The following is a 12500-nucleotide window of genomic DNA, read 5'->3' as shown; positions in this document are numbered from 1 at the left end:
GTCGGTTTGAATTTTTGTGTGATTAATGTTAGCTCTTTCACGAGCCTCGATCTTGTATACAAAAAAAAAAGAAAAAAAAAAGTTTTTGAGGTTATAGGAAGGTTATAGGCGAATTATAGTAGTCAATCTTCTACGGCCACGAGTAAAAGCTGAATTATAGTAGTAAATGCATTCAAAAAGAACCAAAAATGTTGGGACGGGTCCCGGGAAAGTTATAGGCTAGGTGGTGAGGCCGGTCGAGGCCGCATCGGCCGGGCTGGTCCCATTTCGCAATTAAAAGCTGAGCTGAATTACAGTCACGTGAAAAAGTAAGTACACCCCATGTAAAGTTTTGACTTTTTCAACATATTTCAACATACAGCTGTTTGATCTTCATTTCAACAATATTGATAGATAAAGTTGATATAATATAACAAATATCATGAAACATTTACATTTGTCGTCCATTGTATAATTTAAATAAACATAAATGCAAATTTCGCATGTGGAAAAAGTAAGTACACCCTTGGGTCTAATAGGTGGTATTGCCCCCTTTGGCAGAAACAACCTCAAGTAGGCGTTTCTCATAACTGTCTACCAGTCTCTGACATCGACTGGGAGAAATGTTTGCCCACTCCTCCATGCAGAATTCTTTCAGCTGTGCGATGTTTGAGGGGTTTCTTGCATGCAAAGCTCGTTTCAAATCCCCCCACAACATCTCGATGGGATTTAGATCCGGGCTTTGACTTGGCCATTCCAGAACCCTCCATTTCTTACTTTTCAGCCTTTCCTTGGTGGATTTACTGGTATGTTTAGGGTCATTGTCATGTTGCAGGGGTCCACCTTCGGTTGAGCTTCAACTTTCCGACAGATTGCTTCACATTATCCTCAAGCACCCTCTGGTACAATGAAGAATTCATAGTGGATTCTATGATGGTGAGCTGCCCAGGCCCTGATGCAGCAAAGCTGCCCCAAACCATAATATTTCCACCACCATGCTTTACAGTTGGTATCAGGTTCTTGTGGTCAAATGCTGTCTTTCGTTTTCGCCAAACATGTCTTCTGGCACTGTGGCCAAATAGCTCTACCTTTGACTCATCTGTCCAGAGCACATTGTTCCAGAAGTGCTGGTCTTTGCCAAGGTGTTCATTGGCAAACTTTAGTCTTGCCCTGATATTCTTTCTGGACAGCAAAGGTTTCCTCCTGGCACACCTCCCATGTAGATCAAATTTGTGCAGCCTCTTTCAAATGGTAGACTTGTGCACTTTGACATCAACAGTGGCAAGAGCTACCTGTAGGTCCCGTGATGACATTCTGGGGTTCTTAGAGACTTTCAGCATCTTGCGGTCTGCTCTCGGGCTGAACTTGCTGGGGTGGCCTGGCCTGAACAAGTTGGCAGTTGTTTGGAATCTTCTCCACTTGTAGATGATCTTCCGGACAGTCGAATGATTGATTTCAAATTGTTTGGAGATCTTTTTAAATCCCTTCCCAGATTCGTAGGCATCTATAACCTTCTTTCTGAAGGCAACAGAGAGCTCTTTTGATCTCGGCATGGTGACGCCGCACACTTCAACAACAAAGAGCAAACCAAACTAAATGTCTGAGGTTTAAATAAGACAGGTTCCTCCAAGATCCTCTCTCATGATGTTCTAATCATTTGCACCTGAGCTGGTGCACCTGATTCAAATTTTCGGTATTTGAAGTAGTGATAAATGTAGGGGTGTACTTACTTTTTCCAAATGTGAAATTTGCATTTATGTTTATATAAATTATACAATGGACTACAAAATGTAAATGTTTCATGATATTTGTTATATTATATCACCTTTATCTATCAATATTGTTGAAATGAAGATCAAATAGCTGTATGTTGAAATATGTTGAAAAATTCAAAACTTTACATGGGGTGTACTTACGTTTTTACATGACTGTATAGTAGTCAATCTTCTACGGCCACAGGTAAAAGCTGAATTATAGTAGTAAGTTCATTCAAAAAGAACCCGGGCAACGCCGGGTGCTTTTGGCTCGTGTATATATATATACTATAATTCAGCTTTTTTTGGAGTCACTCCTACACAGGACACTGCGAATCTACCACCGAGAAACCATGACTCGAGAAGGTTCTTGATCACGTGGTTTGCTTTTAACCTTGACACCGTGACTGGAGAGGGATGGTTCGTGACCATGTGCGTCCCGTGTGGAGACACTGGTATCTCACTATAATTTTATTTTCACTGAAAAACAAGGGATTTCTCGAGCCATGATATTTCTGCTGATATTATTTGACGTCACATTATCACGCATAACACGACACTGACGCAAATGTGTCTGGTGGCCCCACCCCACCAGCACTGGTTGACAGTCATAGTCCCGCCCACTCGTCGGATCCCGTCCTATTGTTTTACAAATAAATGTAGTTTTTCCGTACTTTTTGTGGAATCCTTTCATGCTATTAAAATTCCGATACCAAAGGATAATGCACAAAGCAAAACTCTGCCATTGATGGAGGCAGCTCGGAAATATGTCGTCTGAAGAAGATTATTATTATTATTATTATGAACGACAATATGAATTCCCAGGTTTGACCGGTCTCATTTTTTTCCCCCTTTTTACCTTTTTCTATGGTCTGGAGTACAGAAAGGTGATCTCTACCTCGACAATCAGTTGAACAGACTTCTCAGATGTAGCCTAAATGACTTTTCAGAAAAGATACTCAAACTTTAGTTTTGTATGTACCAGATGGGACTGGAAATTTTTTTTCCGCGCCATCCCTTCATAGAGAGTATAAGCGTACCTCTCCGCTAACACTTGTGGAGTGATGATTAATGAAGAAGACACATTAATAATCACTTCAGAAAACATTAAGGCTATGAAACCCCATAAACATAAAGAACTGCCTCATAAACTTCATTGACATTTTTGAGCAGTGTGTGCATCCGATTCAAAAAGGTCCTTCCTGTGTGCTGGAAGAGAAAATTAATGACGACATACTCGTGAGCTTTGTGAAAGTAACTCGGCACACTTGTTCTGATTGTTGTGCTGCTCGATGCCTGACCTGGTAGTGGCTCCCAAAGAGTGGGCCAACTTGTGGAGTTCTGCTTGTTTCTTGTTCAGTTTCTTGCCAACGCAGATAACCACACCTGCCAACGCGTTGCATCTTTCCACCTAAATATGCATGCAGAAGGGTGAGAAATAGGAATTAGAGTGCACCTCACAAACTCACAAGTCTCTTTCTCACAAACAAACATCACACAATTTTTATCATAAACTTTTCTTCTCTTCTATTTAAGGCCTGGCCTCGATGAAGGCTACATAGTCCGTGCCTAGAGCCTCCAACATAAAAAAAAAACCAAACAAAAACCCAGAAGACAGCAAAAACAAAAATCCCATACGACACATGGAAAATGATCTACATCAGCATACTAGGATCAAAATGGCAGTCAAAATAAAACTATAGAGAAGTCAATGGAATACTCATCCATCCCCATGCTTCCCACCTAAAGCAAAGTTGAAAGACAGCAAAAAGTTCCACCAGAAATGACCCCATATAAAACTCTAAGTTTAAAACAATTATATTTTGACCCTGTGACCATAAAGTCCAACGCCCTGCGGCGTGAACTGAGGGTAAATTCCAAAAAAATTGTTACATATTTCATGCATCCCGCAATGTTGATGGCATGCACAACGATTCATTTTAAAAATGTTTTAAATTGTTCCCGTAATTGCATTTTTTGTTATTTGCCCTTTCAATCATGCCCCACTGCCCCAGGGCCCCAAAGGGGGCAGGGCCAAAATGACACTGCTCTCGCACCTTGATGCTACGTGGTGATCATAACTACCAAGTCCAGTGAATTTCTGTACAACCGTTCAGGAGGATATAGCCTGACGGATGGACAGACAGATGGACGGAGTCCATTACAATATCCACTCGTTATTTTATTTTTTTAAACATGGGGATAAAAACGTAAATCAAAGCTAGAATTACCACTCACCTACACAATCTGACTGAATCTGCTAATTAAAAGCACTCTTATCTGGATTATCAATAAATTAATTTATTCGAAGAAATACACAATAAACCGATTGGACCATCCACCTGCAAGCCATATGAGAGCTTCCTAAATCCTAATGTGCCACATGCATTCAGAAAGTATTGAGACCCCTTCACTTTTTTCACATTTTGTTATGTTGCAGCCTTGTGCTGAAATCGTTTAAATTCATTTTTTGCCTCATCAATCTACACTCAATACCCCAGAATGACAAAGAGAAAAGAGGATTTTAGAAAGTTTTGCAAATCTATTAAAAAGGAAAAACTGAAATATCACATTGACATAAGTATTCATACCCTTTGCTATGACACTTGAAATTTAGCTCAGGTGCGTCCCATTTCTCTTGATCATCTTTGAGATGTTTCTACACCTTGATTGGAGTCCACCTGTGGTAAATTCAATTGATTGGACATGATTTGGAAAGGCACACACCTGTCTATATAAGGTCTCAAAGCTGACAATGCATATCAGAGCAAAAACCAAGCCATGAGGTCGAAGGAACTGCCTGCAGAGCTCAGAGACAGGATTATGTCGAGGCACAGCTCTGGGGAAGCCGACAAAAAAATCTCTGCTGCATTGAAGGTTCCCAAGAGCACAGTGGCCTCCATAATTCTTAAATGGAAGAAGTTTGGAACAACCAGGACTCTTCCTAGAGCTGGCCGCCCGGCCAAACTGAGCAATCGGGGGAGAAGGGCCTTGGTAAGAGAGGTGACCAAGAACCAGATGGTCATTCTGGCTGAGCTCCAGAGATCCTGTGTGGAGATGGGAGAAACTTCCAGAAGGACAACCATCACTGCAACACTCCACCAATCTGGGCTGTATGGCAGAGTGGCCTCAAAAATCCTCAAAGATCCAGGTTGACTGCACACCTTAACTCTCATTCCTTGCTTCTCCTGTTTACAGAACCACCTTCCAGAGGCTGTTCTGTCTCACTCTTCCCTCCACGATTTCAAGCAAGCAGTGCACCACCATCTCTCGTTGTCAAATGCTCCCGCTAACCTTTCCAAATCCAACTATCTTGCTTGCTAGTTTCAGGTTCCACCCCTCTTCCCTCTCCTCTTTCCTGTTCATCAATTCCCTTCACGTTTGCCCCATTGTCAGTTATACCTTGCTCGTTCATGACCCTCGCTCCTGTAAACAAGAGAAAAAATAAAGAAAAATAAAAAAAAGCTTGGGTATGCTCAAAGAAAAGAGATAAAGCATTAAATGCTTTTGGGGTCCACTTTGGCTGTTTCAGCATGGTTTCAAACATTATGTTGATGTCAGCTTCATTAGATAATCTAGTGCATCATAAATATTCACCTGTGGGTGTGTCACATTGAGGTCTATCTGTGTACGGTGTTCTTTTTCTTAATGGCAAGAACAAATACAATCTGTGAAGGTATATTAATTAATTAATTAATATCGTACATCATCTGCCAACCCCTCAGCCTGTCATCCTTCCGAGGTCGGCTAATTGAGTACTAGTTCACTGGTAATTCCCTGTTTGTCGTCAAAGGCGGCAAAAAGGGTTGGCGTCAGGAAGGGCATCCGGCCGTAAAACATTGCTTCAAAAAGGGGACCAAAAAACAACAACAACCACGGTTCCCGAAAAAGGCCAACCCCCGCCTTGCGGGGAAAAATGGCCTCTAAAGGTGGTTTTTTTTTTTTTATCTGCCAACCCCTGCTCCAGCGGGGAAAATGGCCTTAAAACGATCATTCATTCATCTTCTATCCATCGCGTCGATTCTGCCGAAGCAGTTACTTTGTCAAGGGTTAAAAATTATAATCCTGGACGAATCGCTACTCCGTCATAATGTGCTCGAGTGTTGGCTGAATGTAAAAGGATTCGGAAAAAAAAATTCAGGATGCTGGCGACAGCTCGCCGACTCTTTGATAAGGAGATAGTGGGATTTTTAACATCCACCAACTAATGCCGGCGGACGGCAGGTCCAGTTTAACGTCGATCCGAGGGATGGCACACCCATCAATGAATCGCCTGCCTGTTGCACACCAGGATGGCAGTGCAGAGGCAGGTGCGCATGCCTCTAAGGCTATCCTGTTAGTCAATGCAGGTGTATGGAAGAACAATAGTATGACTTGTGCAACAACAAAATATAAGAGAGAACAGAACTCTGCACAAGTTTTGTTTTCAGTTATTTTACTTTTCCAAAAGTACTGTACTAAAAAGTGAATGTTTATGAAAGGAATGAACTTTAGGGACTGTGATCACAACTTTAACCATCTACAAAGAGCACTTTCTATCAAAGTAGTATGAGCAAAAGGGTGAGGCACTTGGGAATGGTCTCAGCAGCTACAAGTCTGCAGCCACCGCCCTAGCCCAGAGAAACCTGTCTCATTCTAGATTTCACAAAGACGAGTATTCTGCTGTGTCTCATTCTTGCTTGCTGAAACCTGCAAGGCTTTGATGTCAAGGAAAGCCACAGGCCTATTTGCCCTCCCCAAGCTGTCACAAGCCTTTTTCCCTTCTCAACATATTATATATCAAGCTGCCCCTGCTCCCCCCTCCATCCCCTCCGTCGTCCGTGCTTCCAAGGGGTGTGTAGATACAGCCTGGGTGTGGTTCTCTTGCTCGGTGTGTGGGAAAGGTGAATGCACAAGAATTTCCACCAACCAGAGGCAATTCTTTTTTTCTAGCAAAGCTGTCCAAGTATCTTACATTGTGACTGCTTAATCCATGCAAACATTATGCAAATGCCATGAAGGAGCTGAAAAACCTTTTCTATATTTTTAAGAGGTGAAGCCGCTTCAACAATTGGCTATGTCCGTCCGTCGAGATTTAAGAGGAAGAACCTTTCTAACCCACTGTGTTTAATTCTAAAGGGTCCTAAAGGGTAAATCTAATGTGTTCTGAAGGGTAATTCTAATGGGTTCTAAAGGGTAATTTTCATGGGTTTCGTTCATTTCGAGGCTTTGCCCATTTCATATTAAAAATGCCAAACTGAATCGCTTCCTTCGGGCACAGGTGTGATTTTTTTTGCTGACATTTCATCAAAAGGGCAGTTTCTAGTGTAGTCCAATTCAGTTGGGATCAAACCCAATGATTAACCCACATCGCCCATGTAGCTAACTGACCGAACCGGAACTGCCAGTGAGATTGCAGTGAGTTTCGTCCAGGGTACGAGACACACAATGGCCTGGTCGTGCAAAAGTGTGTGGACAAGGGCACAGTTGCTTGTTGACGCCTTGGAACAGTGGCCGAGGCACTTTTGACATTCCGCATCTTAACAGCGCTGCACCAGATGATGACTGAGGCTTTGGGAACTGATACTTTCGGACTTAAATCTCTGGAGTGAAAACTTTTCGCAAACCCTTAAATGAGCTACCAAAGCAGTCCTGATTTTCCACTTACTTTACAATAAAGGAATCAGCACTTTTAGGTAGAGATAAAATTACATGCTTCACGTTTCGGTCGTATAAAAACGAAAGAGACATTTGGGACTTAAAAAAAAAAAAGCTTTCTTTTCAGTGTCAGCTCCGTTTTGGAGAATGCATGAATTCACCTTGAAGCATTTTCTGGTTTGGCAAGCTTATCTCTTATTCCTCTGGCTATTCTCCACCTAGCACAAAGACAAGGGGCCAACACCCTGGTGCTGTTCTGTAGTGACAGGCATGCGAGCACAAGGGGAAAAGCCAATGTTCCCAACAAGGCCAAACATGTCAGCAAAAATAAAATAAAAAATACTCCCCAAGAGACCACAGGCTGGATAATCGAGAAAATCCTTTCAAAGTCGATTCCGTCACTTTACTTATGTGTGAGCACACAGCAAAAGATGGCACAAAGATTGAGCAGTTGTTTGCTTACTGAACTTGCGATCGTTATGGCTTAAGAGCCTTCATTAAATCAAAGAAACTATTTCGAACAGCAGACTATCGAAGAACACCTAACGCAATGCAATGAATCAGCGCAACGTCTCGAGTACAGCACGCAGCAAGTCAGGCATTTTGCTGTCGTTAAACTGTCTTTAACTGAAAACCTCAAATCACAAATACATTTCTGTTTGGGTGGTGATAGCTGGGGTGCAGACACCACAAAACCACACACACTTTCCTCCCAAAGTTATAACGAACTTCTTTCACCTGCTTCAAAACCCACCCTCTCCAGTCTTTTTGGCAATGTGCATGGTCAGTTTCCTTCAGCCAGGATGATAAACAGATTGCAGCACGTCAAAAATAACTACAAGTCAGGAGACGACGATGGTTTACGAGCGAGCGGTATTCAATGACAAAGGACGAACTATAACCGAAACGGGCCCGGACTGGGGGGTCGGGGGCCCACGTGGCAGGTGTCGGCCCCCGACATGCGGTGTACATGTCCATTTACAAAGGGCCTCAATGCGCTGCGTGCGCAGGCCTTTAAGAGCCAGCGGTACGTAATTGTGTGCCCGGAAAGGTCAAAACGAAGGTTACTGACCTTGAAATGAGATAGAAAATAATGTATAATCAGTTATGAGGTGAGTTAGCTACACAATACCGAAAATTCGGTTCAATTCCGACAACTTTGAAAATTTGACCTTTGTGACCTTCAAAGGTCAAATATTCTGAAATTTGTTGGACAACTTGTATTTCATGGTGTATGTGATAATATAGGATCATGTACGACATTTCACCCTATCAGGAAGCAAACAATGTAATAAAACCATTAAAAATCGACTTTTCTAAATTTCGTGACCTTGTGACCTTGACCTTGGGGTGAAAATGAAAAATCGAGCTCCGTGGGGCTAGACACATGACATTGGCCTAACCAAATACCGAAACCCCTGTCAGATTCCACCAACTCCCTCGGAGAAGATGTAACTTGAAATCGATTACCCCCGAAAAATATTTTTCAGGCGTGGCTCCGCCCACAATGGGCGCAATACGCCCACTCTAGGCAGGACACAACTAGATCATGATATCAACCTCCCACCCAAGTTTAATTAAGATCGGATGATATCATCGGGTAGTTATGCTGCGGACAGAGACACACAGACACACACCCATGACGAATATTTGTTTGATATTGTCACTCTGATAACTCGTGAACCAATACCGCAAATGTCTGACTTGGTCAGAGATTTAAAAAAGATAATAATTGTCTGCACGATTTCAAAAATACATTTGATTACAACATGTTGCACAAACTTGCAATACATTGGAAACTAGGACGGCACTCGGCAGAGCGCAAACCTCCACCAGGCTGAACAGTTTATGTTTTGTATCCCACTGATAGACTGGATCTGGATTCGGACCTGCACCAAAATCGAATCGGCTTATTCTTGTCACCGAACCAGCTCATCCACCTTGTTTTGTCATAACCTGTCCACAACTGTTTGACATATGCTATAACGTATATCGGTTTTGGCCCCGTCTCTCAATGGTGAAGAATCACTTTAAAAAAAATTTGTACACGGATCTTCACCAAACAATTCGGCCTTGTCACACACCCAACCTGTGCACCAAATTCAGTGGTTGGGTGGTTGTGGTTGTTTTGTGCCATGTTTGTGTGCTTGTGTGTTTGTGTGGTGTGTAGACGATGCATGGACGATGTAAGATTTACATTCATACAGCATAAAAAAACAGACCTTTTCCTTTTTATTGAATAGATTCACGTTGCAATCGTATGCATTTTATAGTCGCACTCATGTTCTGTACTTTCTCGACGAATGCACGTTCTCATAGTACGTACTTTATAGATGCACTAACATTCTTTATAGACATACTCTCATTCCAATAGTGCGTATTTAATAGACGTGCTCGCATTGTAATAGTACGTACTTAATAGAGGTACTCGGTTGAAAAAATATAACGTGTCATACTCACTACCAAGAGGTGGCATTTGTGGCACATGTTAGTACATGATGTGCGGACATACAAACAAATGGACCCAAATGCAATAACCTCTGCCGAAGGTACTAAACTGCGAGTTAACCAGGCCCACACAAGACTGCATTTAAACCATGATAATGTTGTTTGATGGCGATTGTCCAAATGAGATCATCATTGAGCAGTATTTTAGCTGTTGGCTCGAGAGAGAGAAGCAGAGAGAAGAAAAAAAAGAAGAAGAAACAAGCACAGTATTGTTTTGTGTCATTTCAGTACAATTGGGTTGCAAAATGTTGGCTTTTACAATATAATTGATGGCAAGACTGTACGGAGACATTCGTTGGCTGAATGCAGTGGGCAAGCTGGTCTGTATATTGTGAATCTGAGTTAGGTTCTGTATTATTACAGCAATGATTGCCAAGTCAATCCATAGTACTACGCTGCTGAGTACCTACCATTAGTCAATGCCATATAAGTCCGCACCCATCCACAAATACTCAGCTGCACTTGCCTTTGAGTTTTAATATCTGAGTTTGATCTCTGACAGAACAGATTCAGATGACAAATGGTCTTCCTGGTGTTCTGCAGACTAGGTGTTGTCTCACATGTCCAGTACAGCGTCTTTCCACAAAAAACATTAAGCATGTTGTCCAGTCTGCTAGGCCTTAAATATCTAAATTTTATGTTGTAATAAGTAAGCTACAGAATTCCAGCGAATTGACCAAATTCTACATGGCTGCTTCCTGGTCTGCGGTGGTGCACTGCCAGTTTCAGCGTTTCATCCCCTTTCATCCCCTGTGCAGGAAGGGTGTCGGAGTGCACTCCATTCAATGTACAATGTGCGCTGAGTGGGTTCATCAAAAATGTAGTGGTCTGAGAGGGTCATTAACCGGTGTGGCAGCTACATTCAAATGTAAGGTGTGCACAGAGGGAGCTGCAGATGGAGGAAATGTTGAGTTGGATCTTGGAGACGGCGTGAAGCTGGAAGGTGTGGAAACATTTTGCTACCTCGGAGACATGCTGAATGGAGAAGGTGGATTAGACTCGGCAATGGTTGCTAGAGTGAGATGTGCATGGAAGAAGTTTCGGGAACTGAGTGGCATGCTGATGAGGAGGGAAGTGTCGTTGAAGCTGAAAGGAAAGGTGTATGCTGCATGTGTGAGAAGTGTTATGATTTATGGGAGCGAGACATGGGTAATGAACGTAGCGCAGCAACGAAGGTTGGAAAGGGTGGAAATGCGAATGGTTCGGTGGATGTGCGGAGTATCGTTGAGAGAGGAAGACAAATGATGAATTGCGAAAGATGGTGGGAATAGAGCCTGTGATTGATGCTGTGAAGAGGAACAGGTTGAGATGGTTTGGTCATGTGTTGAGGAAGGATTAAAGTGAATGGTTGAGAAGTGATGGAAATGAATGTAGAAGGAAGTAGAGGACGGGGAAGACCGAGAAAGACTTGGCTAAAGATGGTGGAAGAAGGAATGCGGGCAAGGGGGTTAACAAGGAGAGATGCAGAAAATAGGGCAAAATGGAGAAGATTGTCATGGGGACCGCAAGGCTAACCCCCGCTCTAGCAGGGAAAATGGCCTTAAAATGCCTGTTGTTGTTGTGTTGTATCCCCTTCCCCTCCCCCAACCCGTCCCCTTTCCTGCTCATTCATTCCCTTGATGTTTGTCCCACTGTCAGTTCTACATTACTCTCCCATGAGTCTCACTCCTGTATATAAAGAAATACAGAAACAATGTATGGTACCTTATCTAAAAGCAAAAATACACGTCCCCAGGGGCGCAAAAAGTTTAAGTTAATTGATCAATTAAATTATTTCATGGACTTTTAAAAGGTTAATTGTGTTGCACTCTTGCTTTTCTCAGGGCCAAACCTCTGAGCTACTTATACTGCCCACCGTCAAATGGTGTTGCAACATCGGGCGGCGGAGGTTGGATTTGTCTAAAAAGAGGGGAATATAGCTATTTACCTCCGGCACCAAAGCTGGATGGAGGTTATGTTTTCACCCCTGTCTGTTTGTCTGTCCGCTTGTTTGTGAACAAAATATCTCAAAAAGTTGTGGACGGATTTGGACGAAATTTGGCAGAGATGTAGTGTATGTGACAAGGATTAAATGATTAGATTTTCGTAAAGATCTGGATTCGGATCCGGCTACTAGAATTTTTTAAGTGATTCTTCACCATTGGGAGATAGGGACAAAAAACGATACATAGCAGGATATCTCAAAAAGTTGTGGACGGATTTGGACGAAACTTGGTGGACTGGTTGGGTTTCTGACAAGGATGAGTCGATTTGATTTTGGTGAAGATCTGAATATGGATTCGGATATGAAAATTATTTGATTTTTTAAAGTGATTCTTCACCATTGGGAGATAGGGCCAAAGACCATACATAGCAGGATATATCAAAAAGTTATGGATGGATTTGGACGAAACTTGTTGGACAGGTTATGTGTGTGTGACAAGGAAGAATCGATTCAACTTTGGTGAAGATCCGGATCCGGATCCAGCTAGTCGAATTTTTAAAGTGATTCTTCACCTTTGAGTGATATGGCCAACCAGGCGGAGGTATGCTCTCTACAGAGTGCCGTTCTAGTTCAAATCATGTTACTCCGTGAAGATGTGTATTAAATCTTGATCCCCATATTGAAAAGCAACGTCAAAA

General features: G+C 42.4%; 1 protein-coding gene across 2 annotated transcripts in view; it reads right to left on the bottom strand.

The window, feature by feature from the left end:
* Positions 1–12500, bottom strand: part of TOPBP1 (DNA topoisomerase II binding protein 1) — a 204258-nt gene that overhangs the window by 81291 nt on the left and 110467 nt on the right. For both annotated transcript variants that reach the window (XR_013624186.1, XM_078782464.1), the window contains exon 16: positions 3035–3144. Coding sequence is in view for 1 of the 2 variants with exons in the window: in XM_078782464.1 (XP_078638590.1) it covers positions 3035–3144 (110 nt within the window). In the remaining variant the exon portion in view is untranslated. The remainder of the gene's footprint in view (positions 1–3034; positions 3145–12500) is intronic.

Source organism: Myxine glutinosa, chromosome 7, assembly GCF_964187855.1.
Source record: "Myxine glutinosa chromosome 7, kmMyxGlut1.1, whole genome shotgun sequence".
NCBI lineage: Eukaryota > Metazoa > Chordata > Myxini > Myxiniformes > Myxinidae > Myxine > Myxine glutinosa.
The sequence above is the reverse complement of the archived record's forward strand: the minus strand, read 5'-3'. Positions and strand labels throughout refer to the sequence as shown.